Source organism: Gracilinanus agilis, chromosome X (assembly GCF_016433145.1).
Source record: "Gracilinanus agilis isolate LMUSP501 chromosome X, AgileGrace, whole genome shotgun sequence".
NCBI lineage: Eukaryota > Metazoa > Chordata > Mammalia > Didelphimorphia > Didelphidae > Gracilinanus > Gracilinanus agilis.
In genome coordinates this window covers 75,622,403-75,637,892 of record NC_058136.1, presented here as the reverse complement: position 1 = coordinate 75,637,892, position 15,490 = coordinate 75,622,403, and the positions used below count along the sequence as shown (strand labels likewise).

At 40.6% G+C, this 15,490-nt stretch overlaps 1 protein-coding gene across 2 annotated transcripts; it reads right to left on the bottom strand.

Moving 5' to 3' along the window:
• Positions 1–12,132: 12,132 nt before the first annotated feature.
• Positions 12,133–15,064, bottom strand: LOC123253269 (putative RNA-binding protein Luc7-like 2). Of its 2 annotated transcripts, XM_044682450.1 has the most exons (2): positions 14,064–15,064; positions 12,133–13,994 (listed from the first exon to the last, which is right to left on the bottom strand). In XM_044682450.1, the coding sequence occupies exons 1-2, from the start codon at positions 15,062–15,064 to the stop codon at positions 13,880–13,882; spliced, it is 1,116 nt and encodes a 371-aa protein (XP_044538385.1). In that variant the 3' UTR covers positions 12,133–13,879. The 2 variants fall into 2 exon arrangements, with proteins under 2 accessions (XP_044538385.1, XP_044538384.1); XM_044682449.1 differs by having other exon boundaries at positions 12,136–15,064.
• Positions 15,065–15,490: the final 426 nt, after the last annotated feature.

Below are 15,490 nucleotides of genomic sequence, written 5' to 3'. Positions count from 1 at the left end.
ATGTAAAAGTTAGGCTTTGTTCACCTTAGGCCTTTTCATGCTGTGGTTTTCAGAGCTAGTTCTGGGTGGGGGTTGCAAGTTTGAAGTACTTCTTTTTTTTTTTTTTAATTAAAAAAAATTTTAAATCCTTACCTTCCATTTTGGAGTCAATACTGTGTATTGGCTCCAAGGCAGAAGAGTGGTAAGGGTAGGCAATGGGGGTCAAGTGATTTGCCCAGGGTCACACAGCTGGGAAGTGTCTGAGGTCAGATTTGAACCTAGGACCTCCCGTCTCTAGGCCTGGGTCTCAATCCACTGAGCTAACCAGATGCCCCCTGCAGTAATTCTAATTGGTGTGGCTGGGGAGATGTGTGGTCATTGCTCTTCTGGTCTATGCTCTGGACTTTACCCAGGAGGGATCTCTATTCTGCTGCAACTGCCAGCACTAGTGCTTCTCTCTGCTTTGTAATTGCAATAAGGGCTTGTGCTTGTGCTCCCTCGTGACTCACCATAAGCACATGGAACCATGACCCAGAACTGCTTAAGGGCAATGGAGTTGTCAGTCATAGCCAGCTGCAGCCAGTGCCAGGAAATGGTCCCCTATAATCTCTTTCTTTTTTATATTTTATATTTTCTTTTTTGTTTTTATTTTTAATTGATTAATCAATTTAGAATATTTTCCCATGGTTCCATGATTCATGTTCTTTCCCTCCCCTAAACTCTCTCCACTCCCAGAGCCAATGAACAATTCCACTGGGTTATACATGTATCATTGTTCAAAACCTATTTCCATGTTATTCATATTTGCAATAGAGTGATCACTTAAAGTCAACATCCCCAATCATATCCCCATCAACCCATGTGATGAAGCAGTTGTTTTTCTTCTGTGTTTCTGCTCCCACAGTTCTTTCTCTGGATGTTGATGATATTCTTTCTCTTAAGTTCCTCTGGATTGTCCTGGGTCATTGCATTGCTGGTAGTAGAAAAACCTATTACATTCGATTGTGCCATAATGTATCAGTCTCTGTGTACAATGTTCTCCTGGTTCTGCTCCTTTCACTCTGCATCAATTCCTGGAGGTCTTTCCAGTTCACCTGGAACTCCTCTAGTTTATTATTCCTTTGAGCACAATAGTATCCCATCACCAGCATATACCACAGTTTGTTCAGCCATTCCCCAATTGAAGGACATACCCTCCTTTTCCAGTTCTTTGCCACCACAAAAAGCACAGCTATAAATATTTTCGTACAAGTCTGTTTATCTATGATCTCTTTGGGGTACAAACCCAACAATGGTATGGCTGGATCAAAGGGCAGGCATTCTTTTATAGCCCTTTGAGCATGATTCCAAATTGCCCTCCAGAATGGTTGGATCAATTCACAATTCCACCACAATGCATTAGTGTCCCAATTTTGCCACATCCTCTCCAACATTTATTACTTTCCTTTGATGTCATATTTGCCAATCTGCAAGGTGGGAGGTGGTGTCTCAGAGTTGTTTTGATTTACATTTCTCTAATTATGAGAGATTTAGAACACTTTTTCATGTGCTTATTGATAGTTTTGATTTATTTATCTAAAAACTGTCTATTCATGTCCTTTGATCATTTATCAACTGGGGAATGGCTTGATTTTTTGTACAATTGGTTTATTCCTTATATTGAGAAATTAGACCTTTGTCAGAGGATTTTGTTATAAAAATATTGTTCCCCATTTTTTTGTTTCCATTCTAATTTTGGTTGCATTGGTTTTGTTTGTACAAAACCTTTTTAATTTTATGTAATCAAAATTATTTATTTTACATTTTATAATATTCTCTATCTCTTGCTTGGTCTTAAATTCTTTCCTTTTCTATAGATCTGGCAGGTATGCTATTCTATGTTCATCTGATTTACTTATAGTTTCCTTTTTTATATTTAAGTCATTTACCCATTCTGAATTTATCTCGGTATAAGGTGTGAGATGTTGATCTAAACTTAATCTATCCCATATCATTTTCTGATTTTCCCAGCAGTTTTTGTCAAACAGTGGGTTCTTGTCCCAAAAGCTGAGATCTTTGGTTTTATTGTATACTATCTTGCCAAGTAAATTTACCCCAAGTCTATTCCACTGATCCTCCCTTCTGTCTCTTAGCCAGTACCATATTGTTTTGATGACCACTGCTTTATAGTATAGTGTAAGATCTGGTACTGCTAGGCCCCCATCCTTCATATTGTTTTTCATTATTTTCCTTCATTTTCTTGATCTTTTGTTCTTCCAGATGAACACTGTTATATTTTTTCTAATTCAATAAAAGTTTTTTTGTATTTTGATAGGTATGGTAGTGAATAAATAAATAAATATGGGTAGGATTATCATTATTATTATATTAGCTCATCCTACCATGAGCAATTAATGTTTTTCCAATTATTTAAATTCAGTTTTAATTGTGTGGAAAGTGTTTTGTAGTTGTGTTCATATAATTTCTGTGTTTGTCTTGGCAGATAGATTTCTAAACATTTTATATTGTCTAGACTCTAGAGTGATTTTAAATAGAATTTCTCTTTCTAACTCTTGCTGCTGAGTTGTGTTGGAAATATATAGAAATGCTGATGATTTATGTGGGTTTATTTTGTATCCTGCAACTTTGCTCAAGTTGTTATTTCCATTAGCTCTTTAGTTGATTCTCTCGGATTCTTTAAGTAGACCATCATATCATCTGCAAAGAGTGAGAGTTTAGTCTCCTCATTGCCTACTTTAATCCCTTCAATTTCTTTTTCTTCTCTAATTGCTACTGCTAGTGTTTCCAGTACAATGTTAAACATTAGAGGTGACAGTGGGCATCCTTGCTTCATTCCTGATCTTATTGGGAAGGCTTCTAATTTATCCCCATTGCAGATGATGCTTGTTGATGATTTTAAATATATACTGTTTATAATTTTGAGGAAAGGCCTTTCTATTCCTATACTTCCTAGTGTTTTCTTTTTTTCAAAACCCTTAACTTCTGTATATTGGCTCCTTGGTGGAAGAGTGGTAAGGCTGGGCAATGGCGGTCAAGTGACTCGCCCAGGGTCACACAGCTGGGAAGTGTCTGAAATCGGATTTGAACCTAGGACCTCCCATCTCTAGGCCTGATTCTCAATCCACTGAGCTACCCAGCTGCCCCCTTTCTAGTATTTTCAATAGGAATGAGTGTTGTATTTTTTTCAAAGGCTTTTTCTGAATCTATTGAGATAACCACACGATTTCTGTTGGTTTGGTTGTTCATATGGTCATTTATGTGGATGGTTTTCCTAATATTAAACCATTCTTGCATTCCTGGTATAATCCCACCTGATCATAGTGAATAATCCTTGTGATAACTTGCTGGAGTCTTTCTGATAGTATCTTATTTAAGATTTTTACATCTATGATCATTAAGAAGATTGGTCTGTGGTTGTCTTTCTCTGTTTTGGTCTTCCTGGCTTTAGAATCAGTACCATATTTGTGTCATAAAAATAATTTGGAAAGACTCCTTCTTTGTTTATTTTGTGAGTTTGTGTAGTATTGGGATTAATTGTTCTTTAAATGTTTGATAGAATTCATTTGTGAATTCATCTGGCCATGGGGATTTTTTTCTTAGGGAATTCCTTAATGGCTTGTTCAATTTTTTTTTTCTGAGACCAGATTATTTAAGTATCCTATTTTCTCTTTTTTCAATCTAGGCAATTTAAATTTTTGTAAATATTCACCCATTTCACCTAGATTGTCATATTTATTGCCATATAATTGGGCAAAATAGTTCTTAATGATTACCTTAATTTCCTCTTCATTAGAGGTGAGATCACCCTTTTCATCTTTGATACTGTTAATTAGATTCTCTTCTTTCTTTTTTTATTAGATTAACTAGTACTTTATCTATTTTATTTGTTTTTTCAAAGTACCAGCTCCTAATCTTATTTATTAGTTCAAAAGTTCTTTTGCTTTCAACTTTATTAATTTCTCTTTCAATTTTTAGGATTTCCAATTTAGTTTTTATCTGGGGATTTTTAATTCATTTATTCATTTAATTTGTTTAATTAATTAGTTTTAGTTAATGTATTTATTTAATCCCATAGATTTTTATATAGTTTTTTATTGTCATTTTCTTCAATGAAATCAGTAATTTTTTCTTTGATTTTGAAGAATTAGATTTTATTTTTCAATTAATTTTAAATTTGCCTTTCCATAAACCATATATTGGTTATTATATTTATTGTATCATGGTCTGAAAAAAATTGCATTTATTATTTCTGCTTTCCTACATTTGTTTGCAATGTTTTTATGCCCTAGTACATGGTCAATCTTTGTATATGTGCCACGTGCTGCTGAAAAGAGAGTATATTCCTTTTTATCCCTATTCAATTTCCTCCAGATATCTATTAGCTCTAATTTTTCTAACATTTCATTCACTTCTCTTACTTTGTCTTATTTTTTTTTTTGGTTCAATTTATCTAGTTCTGATAGGGGAAGGTTGAAGTCCCCCACTAGTATGGTTTTGCTATTTATTTCCTCTTGAAGCTCCTTTAGTTTCTCCTTTAGAAATCTGAATGTTACACCATTTGGTGCATATATGTTGAGTAGTGATATTTCTTCATTATTTATACTGCCTTTCATCAAAACGTAATTACCTTCCTTATCTCTTTCAATCAGATCTATTTTTGCTTTAACTTTGTCTGAGATCATAATTGCTACTCCTGCCTTCTTTGTCTCAGTTGTGGCCCAGTAAATTTTGCTCCCACCCTCTTACCTTTACCCTGTGTATGTCTACCTGCCTCAAGTTGTAATGTCTTTCTGACAGCTTCTGAAGTTGCTACTGCTGCTACCACCAGCTCTGCTATTGTAGCTGCCTTCAAGGGCTGCAGCTCTTAATGCTGTTGTGCTCTGGCCCAGCTCCCACTCCCAAATCAAAGACCTCGCCTGCTTACTTCTTAAATTTTCTTAGGCTAGAAAAATGTCTCACTTTTGTTGGCTCTGCTGCTCCAAAATTTTATTTAAGAAGTTATTTAAAAGTTGTTTGGAGGGGAATGCTAGGAGAATTCAATTGGTTTATTGTTTTTAATCTACTATCTTGGCTTCACTTTTAGTCCAATAATTCTTTTTTATCTATTTATTTGATTTTTTTTAAACTCTTACCTTCTTTCTTAAAATTAAGTATTGATTCCAAGGCAGAGAAGTGGTATGAGTTAGGCAATTGGAGTTGAATGACTTGCCCAGGGTCACAGAGTCAGGAAGTTCTGAGACCAGATTCAAACCCATTACTTCCCATTTCCAGGCCTGGTTCTCTATCCACTGAGCCACCTATTGTCCTACCAATAATTCTTAGATTCTCTCTTCTCAATCTTTTTTCCAGGAAAGTGGTTCCTCTAATGAGATATTTCACATTTCCTTTTATTTTTTTATTCTGTTGCTTTTGTTTTGTCTTTAATATCTCATGAGTTGTTTTCCACTTGACCAATTCTAATTTTTAAGAAATTATTTTCCATATTGAGCTTTTGTTTCTCTTTTTACAATTTGGCCAATTCTGCTTTTTAAAATTTCTTTCTTTCAATGAGATTTCTTTTTTTTTTTTTTTTACCATTGGGCCAATTTTTTTTTCAAATTTTATTTTCTTCACTGTTTTTGTGCTTTTTTTAAAATCAAACTATCAATAATTTTTTTCATAATTTTCTTTCATTCTTCTAATTTTCCCCAATTATTACTCTACCATTCATTTAACTATTTAAATTCTGAATTGTATTATTTATTAGGAGTATTCCTATGAGAAATTGATCATTTTCTTCAACCTCCATTTTGAAAGTTAGGCATAAATAGTCCAATTTCTAAAGGTAATGTAATTTTTTCCCAGTCCCCAAGGCATCTAAATGGGCTAGGCTTTTGTCTTTTGTTAAAGGCTTTGAAAAGATAAAAGCATTCTATCATTTTCTTCAGATTTTTTTTTATTTTCTCAGTTACATGTAGGAACAATTAAAAATTCCTTTAATTAATTAATTAAGAATATTTTCCCATGGTTACATGATTCATGTTCTTTCCCTCCCCTCTCCCATAGCCAAAGGGCAATTCAACTGGGTTTTACAAGTATCATTGATCAAGACCTATTTCCATATTATTATTTGCAATAGAGTGATCATTTAGAGTCACGTAGGAACAATTTTTGACAATTGTTTTCTGACATTTTAGAATTCAGATTTGTCTCCCTCCCTCCCTCTAGCCCCTCCCTTCCCCAAGGTAGTCAATAGTGTGATATAGTTTATACCTACCTTAATTCAATTTTTAAAATGCCTTTTTGCTCTTTTAAAAAATCTTTAACTCTTCCAGGAATTCTTCTTGAGTTTGTGTCCAATATAGTTATTTTTTTCTTTAAGGCTTTGCTCATAGATGTTTTTGTATCATTGTCTTTATCTGAGTTCGTATCTTGAGCTTCCCTGTTACTATAATCATTTTTTAGTCGTTCTTTTTGTTGTCTGCTCATTTTTCAGCTTATTTTGTGGCTTTGAACTTTGTTAATTAGACTCCAATGAATTGAGGGGAAGAGCAATGCCCCCAATTTCAGGCTTTTCCTACCCTATTATTTTCACAACTAATCCTGAGATTCTCTTCAGATTTCAATGCTTCTAACGTGGTATGATCCAAGGAGAGGTGTGCTCCCTGCCTTCCTAATCTATGCTCTGGTCTTTACCAGAGTAGGAACTCTTCTCTTTTTATAACTACAAGTGCCAACACTCCTCCCTCCTCTGTAACACAACCCAGAACGCAGTAATGAACAATGGAGTTGGTAAACTGAGACCGGACTTGTGCCCAGTGCCATCACAGAAATTCCCTCTGACTTGTCATTTCTGACAAGTAATACAATCTCCTTACCAATTTTGGGTAATGAGAGCTTGCAAAATTGCTGCTGCTGCTGCTGTTTTCACTGCTGCCTCCAAAGCCCAGAGCCGCTGTTAACGCTACACTGTACTATCCTGCGCCTGGCAGTCCCCACCCTAGTATCACAGATCTTTCCCTCTGATCTCCTAAGCTGTCTTGGGTTAGAACAATGAATCACTCTGGCCTTTTTTGGCTATCTCACTCCAGAATTTGCTTTGATATGTTATTTAAAAGTTGTTTAGAAGGGAATGTTGGCACAATTAGGCTCACAACAGTTACATCTTGCCTCTATCTCTCAGTGGCTTTCGGAAGACTGCCTTGCTTGGGTGACCAGACATGTTCCCAAAGAGCAGGGGAGGTCACAACCAGATCAATTCAGTGCCACTCTATTCTTGTTGCCCATCCCTGCCTATAAGAGCAGTAAAAACCTCCTTTTGGCAATGACTTGGAATCACTCAAGGATCATCTCTACCTCTAAACTAACACAATATTGGAAGTAGACCCACTCCTTACATTTTTGCAGAGTTGTAATTGGGATGAGATGACAGTCCTATTATTCTTATTATGGTTGAGTTGGGGGAAGGATGTGGCAAATACATTCAAGGACGCAGTTATAAAATGGCACGACACCGTATGGTCCTTGGTCGTGAAAGTCCTGTTGACCACATAGAGTCCTTTTGTCTATAAGACAGGAAGCAGGCAGAGAATAGCCCGGCAGGGTCTGGAGGAGGCTCCCAGGGAAGATGTACCAAGTCTAGCGTTAACTGGTTGTTGTCCTTCCTGCCAAAAGTGTAATAGCTAGCATAATAAACCTGGAAGGCAAGAGGCCCTGCGTATTCAAGCTTTTGCTTCTCAGGGACCACATAATGAGAACCACGGGACGACTAATGCAGCTGGTGGCTGTGGAAGTGAAGGAATTCCTCATGATGGGCGCGGGGACTGACAGACTCCAGGCAGGAACTTACCCTATGTTCTCAGATCCAGAAGTTGCGGTTCCTACTGAAATTAGACCTGAACCATTCGAAAGGAGAGTGAGGGGGGACAGTGAAGTAGAGACCCGAGAACTCTTTCCAATGGTCGGAAAGCTCTGGCTTACTCCATTCCTGTTCTAGGGAGAAGGATAGCAAATGCCTGCCTAGAAGAGCGAGAGGAGGGTAAGCTGGTGGTTCAGTAGGAGAGTTTGAAACGAAAACCTGATGGAGCCCTGGAATGATGCCCATGCACGCGTGATCTAATGTAGCGTGTGCTGATATGCTTTCTACAATTGATTGGAATAAGCTAGGGGGACTCTGAGGATATTCTTATACACCCTCCAGACATTCACACAACGTAAGAGAAAGGTTTTTCAAGAAGAGGCAAAGCCTTGGACCAGGTGCTCCTCTAAGCTTTCCTAGACTCTACTGTTCCCAATGGGTAGGTTGGTTTGAAAGCCCAGAGAGCAGCTTTCTAGTTATCACCCAACCCAGGAGGTTGCCCCTTCTGCTTTGATCTCAACCACAGATAGTTCTGTCATCTGTGTGCCTTACCTTCGGAGGGGGAAAGACTGCCCCAGCCTGGGCTCATTCTTTTCCTTTTCTCCTAGGCAAGTGCCAGACCTCCCATCAGCTCTACCTACAGGGGTGAAGTTGGTTCCTCTCCGCCCAGTACCATCTTCCCTCTAGCAGTTAGGCCAATCTTGAGGAAGGCCTCTTGGACCACACCTTGCTGAAGCCTAAAACCTTTGGCCGGGGGCCTTTGGAGGGTGGGAGAGGGGAGGGGCAGAGGTGATGTTAGAATTCCCACAGCCAGCAGGGTGCTTTCCTAACTTGATTGCCTCTAGGGTGACTGGGAAGCATTTTAGAGATGGCCTAGTGGCCTCTTTCTAGGCATTTATCTCCATTCCAGCCTGTCACTGCAGATTTGGTCCTGTGCCAAGGTATTCAATGAAATCTTGCTCCTCTCTCCTGGATGGCAACGATCCTCAAGTGCTAGGCCCCTGGGCTCTAAGATGTGTCATTCGCATACACAGATGTCCCCTTAGAGAAGTACCTCACATAGTTTTTGGTCTGACAATCCCTTTGCACTTTTAAAAAATATTTAGGAGCCAGGCCTAGAGACGAGAGGTCCCAGGTTCAAATCCGGCCTCAGACACTTCCCAGCTGGGTGACCCTGGGCAAGTCACTTGACCCCCATCGTCTAGCCCTTACTGCTCTTCTGTCTTAGAACCAATACACAGTATTGAGTCCAAGACAGAAGGTGAGGGTTTAAAAAAAAAAAAAAACAAACACCAACTACCGAGGACACAAAGTGTTTTTGTTTTTTTTTTAGAACTATGGGTGAATACTATACCCTATATTATATATGATAGCATATAATAGACTATATAAGAAATGAAACACGATAAAATTTTAAGATATGCATTTATTGATTTATTGTAAAACGACAATGATAAACCCATTATATATTAACATCAAATAGATCATATACATCTCACAGCTATGGGTAGGAGATATTTTTTTTTTTAACCAAAGAAGAGATAGAGGCAATTACAAAATCAAAACAGGTAACTTTGATTACATGAAACTGAAAAGTTTCTACACAGACAGAACGAATTCACCTAGGATAACAAGAGAAGTGGTTGGATGCGAAAGAAATCTTGGTATCAAATTTCTCTGATAAGGGTTTGGTATCCAGGATATTTTTTATATATATATATATAACAACACATGTGTTCTATATATATATGTATGTACGTACATATATATATGTCATTCTCCAATAGATAAGTGGTCAAAGGATATGAACAAACAAATTTGAAAAAAGTTACCAAGTATTCACAACCATATGAAAGGATGGTGAAAATCACTAATCAAAAGAGAAATGCAAATCAAAACAACCTTGAGTTTTTACCGCACATCCTGAAAATTGAAGGAAAAAAAGACCAAAATGGCAGTAGTCAACGTTGGAGGGGCTGTCGAAGGATAGGCACACTAATACGTTGTTGGTAGAGATGTGAAATGGTACCACCTCTTTGGAAAGCAATTTGGAATTATGCAAAAAAAAAAAAAAAAAGTGACTGAAAGGTATATAACCTTTGAACCAGAGAATCCATTCCTGGGCTCATGCCTCAGGGAAAGGGCAGCTAGACGGCACAGTGGATAGAGTGCTGGGCCTTAAGTCTGGAAGACTCATCTTCCTGAGCTTAAATCTGGCCTCAGATACTTACTAGCTGGTGACCCTGGGCATGTCACCTAACCTTATTTGCTTCAGTTCCTCATCGGTAAAATGAGCTGGAGAAAAAAATGGCAAACCACTCCAGTATCTTTTCCAAGAAAACCCCAAACGGGTTCACAAAGGGTCAGACATCACTGAAACGACTGAACAACAACACCACCCCAGGGAAGCTATATTAAGAAGAAAGTCTTCATATACACCAAAATCTTTATAGCAGCAGTTTTTGTGATAGCAAAGGATCGGAAACAAAGGAGATGCCCATTCACTGAGAAATGGCTTGACAAATTGTAATATACAAATATAATGAAAAATTACTGCACTGTAAAAAATGATGGGATACATACAGAGAAGCAGGTGAGAAGATTAAAACTGAGCCTATATCATTTATGTATTGATACTATTTACAAATAATTGATTTTATCCTGTAACTGCGTAAGTCATGGTTGTCTCTTAACTAAGTTCAGAATCCAGCTAGCCTGTAATGGGTGATGTTTGAACATCTAGCTCTCCTGCTAATCACTGATCTATTCTTGCCTCAAGAAATTCTGCTGACCTTCGGGACTGGGTGAGAAAGGGATCTGGGCCTTTACGCAACCAAGCTATTTTGCAAGGATGTCTGGTTTGCTTTCCAAGTCTGGGCCATTATCTTGCACTTGGACTCTCAACAGTGAGCTCTTCTAGACTCACGAGAGAAGGGCAGGCAGTCACTACTAGCCCCCATTACCAAACTTCCAACTGATGACGGCGTTCCCTACCCCTCAGCTCTGTAACCAGCTATTTTGAACTTAATCCCATGATGTTCTGTTCTTATTTTGTACCCCCCCCAAACCTTACACAAAAGGGGAACTGTTCCTTTGCTTAGGGTCTTTGTCACAAATAGAGGCGGGCCGCTGACTCTTTTATTAACAGAGAGTATGCCCTGCTAATAAAGGTTATCTTGCACAGAGATCTGCCTCGGTTTACCCTTTTGTTAAAAATAAATTGAAACACGGGGGAAAGACCTACAAGAGCAGAGTGAAGCAAACAGAGCCAAGGAAACAATATACACAGTAACAACAATGTAAATAGGAAAAAAAACAACAATACTCCAAAAAGATCAAAAGTGACAATAAAAACATTGTAAAGATCGAACATAACTTGAATGAAGACATATGAGAAGACAGCTGCAACACATTCCATCTCATTGTAGTAGGTCCACAGATGTCATACGCTGCACAAGTTTTGAGACTTTTTCAATGTTTCCGTCAGTTTTGTTATCTTTTCCTCCTTAAAAATAATACTATTTGTTATATGGCATGGCTCTTTGGAAGGGGGAGGGGGAAGTTATCCGGGAAACATGATGAGAGACACATCAATAAAAACTTATTTAAAAAGGAAAAGAAAAAGGAAATAACTTACATATTTCTTGCAATATGATTATTTTCCTTTTACAGTCTCATTTAGTTTATCTGATGCATTTCACAATATTATTTTGAGAAGGCCCCAAGCTTCTGCGAAACTCCCCAGGGATTCATGGTATCATTAAAGAGAAAAGAAAGAAAAAAAAAAAAGATCAAGAGGCCCTGCTTTATCGCAACTAGATCGAAGCAAAGCAAAACCAAACCCAACCAAATCAATCCAAAGAGAAGGCCACGGCCTTGACTGTGGAGTCATCCCAGGTCTTCTCTGCATCAGTTGCCTGGCCACTGCAGGAGGCTCGCCTTGCTCGCTGCTGGTGAAGCAATCCCCATCTGTCCAGGCTTGAGCGTGGCTGGAATGCCACACTGAACTCTTTTTTACTGTCCTGAACCGGTCCCCTACCTAGAAAGCTCGAATGCTTGCTGTAGGTCCAGTGAACAGGTTCCCAGTCAGTCACGGCCCTTTCAGTGCCTGGCTTTCTGGGCTTTCCCACATGCAGTTAGTTGTCAGTGAGGTTGCCAGTCAAGATATGAATGAAGCACGTTTGACCAGGCACTGGGCTAAGGTATGGAGAGTCAAAGGTGGCCAATGCCCCGGGGCTACTATCCCAACTCCCACTCAGACTGAGGAGCTGGGGCCCCAGAGCCTGGCTGCTTCCTTCCTTGGGACTCTAACCTTAGCCTTGGGCTGATGGAGGGATATCATCCTAAGGCTGCTGAGCTCCCAAGCCCTCAGCAGTGTGCTTCTTCCCTCCTACCATGATTATCAATTGGTATCTATTAGTCAGACTCAATTGTTTAGCTTTTACAAAGATGTTTCGATTATGGTGGCAGACTTGAACAGTATCAACTGAAAATATCTTCCCCGACTCCCTCCCCCCAATCTATAACACACTGTCTCTCCAATAATCCAGAATCCAAGGAAAAGTGGGCTCGCGCGTGGAGAGCATATGCGGCAAACTCACAAGTCCTTGTAGTCCTCTTGTCGTAGTCTTCAAGAGGCTGCCCTTAGGAAAGACGTCAAATCTCATACCAATCATTGCCACCTTGCTGAAGATGATTCTCAGTCCTGTTTTTCCAGCCCAATCCTCTTTCCTCCCATCCCCAAGAGACTAGACTTCTCCAAATGGAGATGCCCCAGGCTTCTCCAAAAAGAGATGCCCCAGGTTCCTCCATTCCCCTGTGTCCAAAAGAGCAATTCATGCTCGTTTCCCCCCCGTCTTCCAAAAAGAAAACAAAATGTCCCCTCCAGCCAACATCCTCTCCCTGTTCAAGACATCCCCATGCTACTAGTTGCACAGGTTCCCCACCTTGGTGCATCCCAGATAGTCAACATGTAGCCAAGTTTTGTCCTTCCTAGCTTCACAGTACCTCTCCACCGTATTCCCCTCTGTTGATCATACAACTGACATCCCATGGTGAAGCCCTCGCATCCTCAAGTATGGACTCTTTATTGCACAATAGCCAGTCCTGGGGTTAGAGTAACCACTTCAAAAAAACCTATCAGATGAAACAACCTGGCATCTTTTTTTTTTTTTTTAAACAATGCAGGTTGTTTAATGGTGAAGTGGTGATGATTACTGCTTTCATTTTATTATTATGATTATTATTATTACCTTTTTTACAATTAAAAAGTGTAGCCTTTACACTCCACAAGAAAAAAAAAAAGCAAGAATTGCTTAAGAAAGATTCCCCACAATAATCTGAACATAGCAATTCAATGAAACAGAAAAACCAAGACAAGGCTTGACTTCGAAATTTCAATAAAAATGCAAAAGGCGTAATGCAACAGGTGTAACTTGCAAATCTAAATAGTTTTTTTTTTTTTAAAAAAGGGAAAAAGAAACAAACATTTCCATTTTCTCCAGAATACACACCCCTGCAATAAACGATCTGAATGGAAACCAAGTAGTAACCAAGTAGTGGGAACAGAAGTTTCTAACCCAAGTTTTATGGCCCCTCTACTTCCCTCCCCATTTTGCATTTTGGGATCCTATTGTGGGAGGGTAGGACAGAAGGGCAAAGGAAGAAATCAAAACAAGGCTCCCAAAGTTCCTGCTATTTGGACTAGGAAAGAATTTTACAAATGTTCAAGAAAACCCAAGACAAGTAACACAATTTTTTTCACTCTAATTTCTACTGAAAAATTAAACACAGATTTGCATCATACTACATAAAACTGCACCTGTGAACAGAGTAACCTTTCAGAATTGTATTAGGGTTCACCAGAAATTATGGATGTACCTTTAGACTTCATCCAGGAAAAGAGATTCAGTTCAGATTGAGTTACAGGCAAACTTTAGATACTTTACATCTAGCCTAGTTGGATCGGTGTCTGGAATGGCTGGGTCACCTTGAATAGCCGTAAACTAAACAACAGTATGTAACTCTATAGGAGGCGTACGGATTGAAGAAACATATAGACTGTTATATCTCCCCAGCTTCCGGCTCTTCAGAGCTCCTCCTGTCTTCCGAACAGCCATTAGCACTCTCATAGGAACGTTTCTTGTCTTTTTTTTCTCTGTCGCGAGGTGACCAATCTCTCGAGCGCCTGTTTTTGTCATACGAGGCTAGGTCTTGATCTCGCAAACGCTCTTTATCGCCAGAAGACCTTTCTTTTGAGGATCTTCTTTTGGATTTCTCTTTGCTCCGGTCTCTGGAGCTATGCCCACTTCTCTGGTGGCTGTGGCTGCTGGAGCGTGACCTGTGGCGGTGGCGCTTCTCGTGAGACTTGGATCTAGTTCTCTTTCGTTCCTGTGAAGTGGAGCGAGATCGGTGTCTGCGATGCTCTCGGGACCGGGATCGTTTGGGGTTCTTGCTATGCGACCGGGACCGCCTCAGTTTCTCCCTTTCTTCTCTCTCTCTTTCTTCTCTGCGTTTCAGGCGCTCCTGGTTTCTTTTTTCTTGCTTCTCGGCCACGACTCTCTTTAACTCTTGAAGTTTCTCTCGTATCTCGATAAACCCCAGGTGTAGTTTCCCCCCGAAATGGTCGGCAAGTCGCCTGTCATTGTCGTGAAGACCCAGATAAGCGGAGCAGACTTCACAGACTCGAAGTTTCTGCTGTTGGAAGCTGGAGGCCGGCATGGAATTCCGATAGACTTCCTCGGCCTCTCTCTTCTTCGCTCGGGCCTTTTCCACTTCGTCCATTACTTTCTGGGATTCCTCCACATTCCCTTCAGCCCCCAGCTGTTCCACTTTGGCGAGCAACTTACCGATCTCCTCATTCAGTTCGTGGACGCGCTCGGCTTTAGCGGCCACTTCGGCGCTAATCTCTTCCTGAGTCTCTGCTAGTCTTTTCTTGGCCACTTCCGTTCTCCGGTCGCAGTCGGCGATGAATGACTGCAGATGATCCATTGCATCGAGCTCAAAGAAAAAGTCTTGTTCTTTGGACGCGATTTCGTAATCTGCTCTTAAAGCCAAGTCGTGGACCTTCAGGCATTCCCCAAGATCCATCCTGGTTCCAGAGAGAACATCATGAGGGCAGCAGTTGAGAAGGTGACTCTTGCACACTCTGTCATCACTGAATTTGATTCGCTGGCGGGTAGTGTCTCCATCCCGGGAGGTGCCCATCAGCTGGTCCAGCATAGCACGCATCTGGGCGTGCGCGGACATGGCTGCAGCAGCGGCGGGGTTGAAAGCGAGCGGGCGGGCGGCGGGCGGGGTGAGGAGAGAATTGGGCCGCAGGCCGGCGCCCTCAGGAAAAGGGGGCGGTGGAGAGGAGAGGGCAGGGTGGGGTGAGATGAAGAATGATCGGCCACCGCCACCACCGCCACTGCCGCCGCCGCCGCCGCCGCCGCCGCGTTCTCCGAGTGTGCAGTGAGGGGGCGGGGGATAGGGGGGAAAGGAAAAGAATCCGAGCGGCAGCTCGTCCTTACTTCGATGTACGGGCAAAAGCAGCGACCCCCGCTCCCGACTCTCCTTCAGTCACAGTCCGTCCAGCTCCGGCAACAGAAAGGGCACAGGCCAAACGGGAAGGCGCCACCGCCGCCGCCGCCACCCTACAAAAGCAGTCCACCTTCCCCCTCCTCGCAAGCGCTG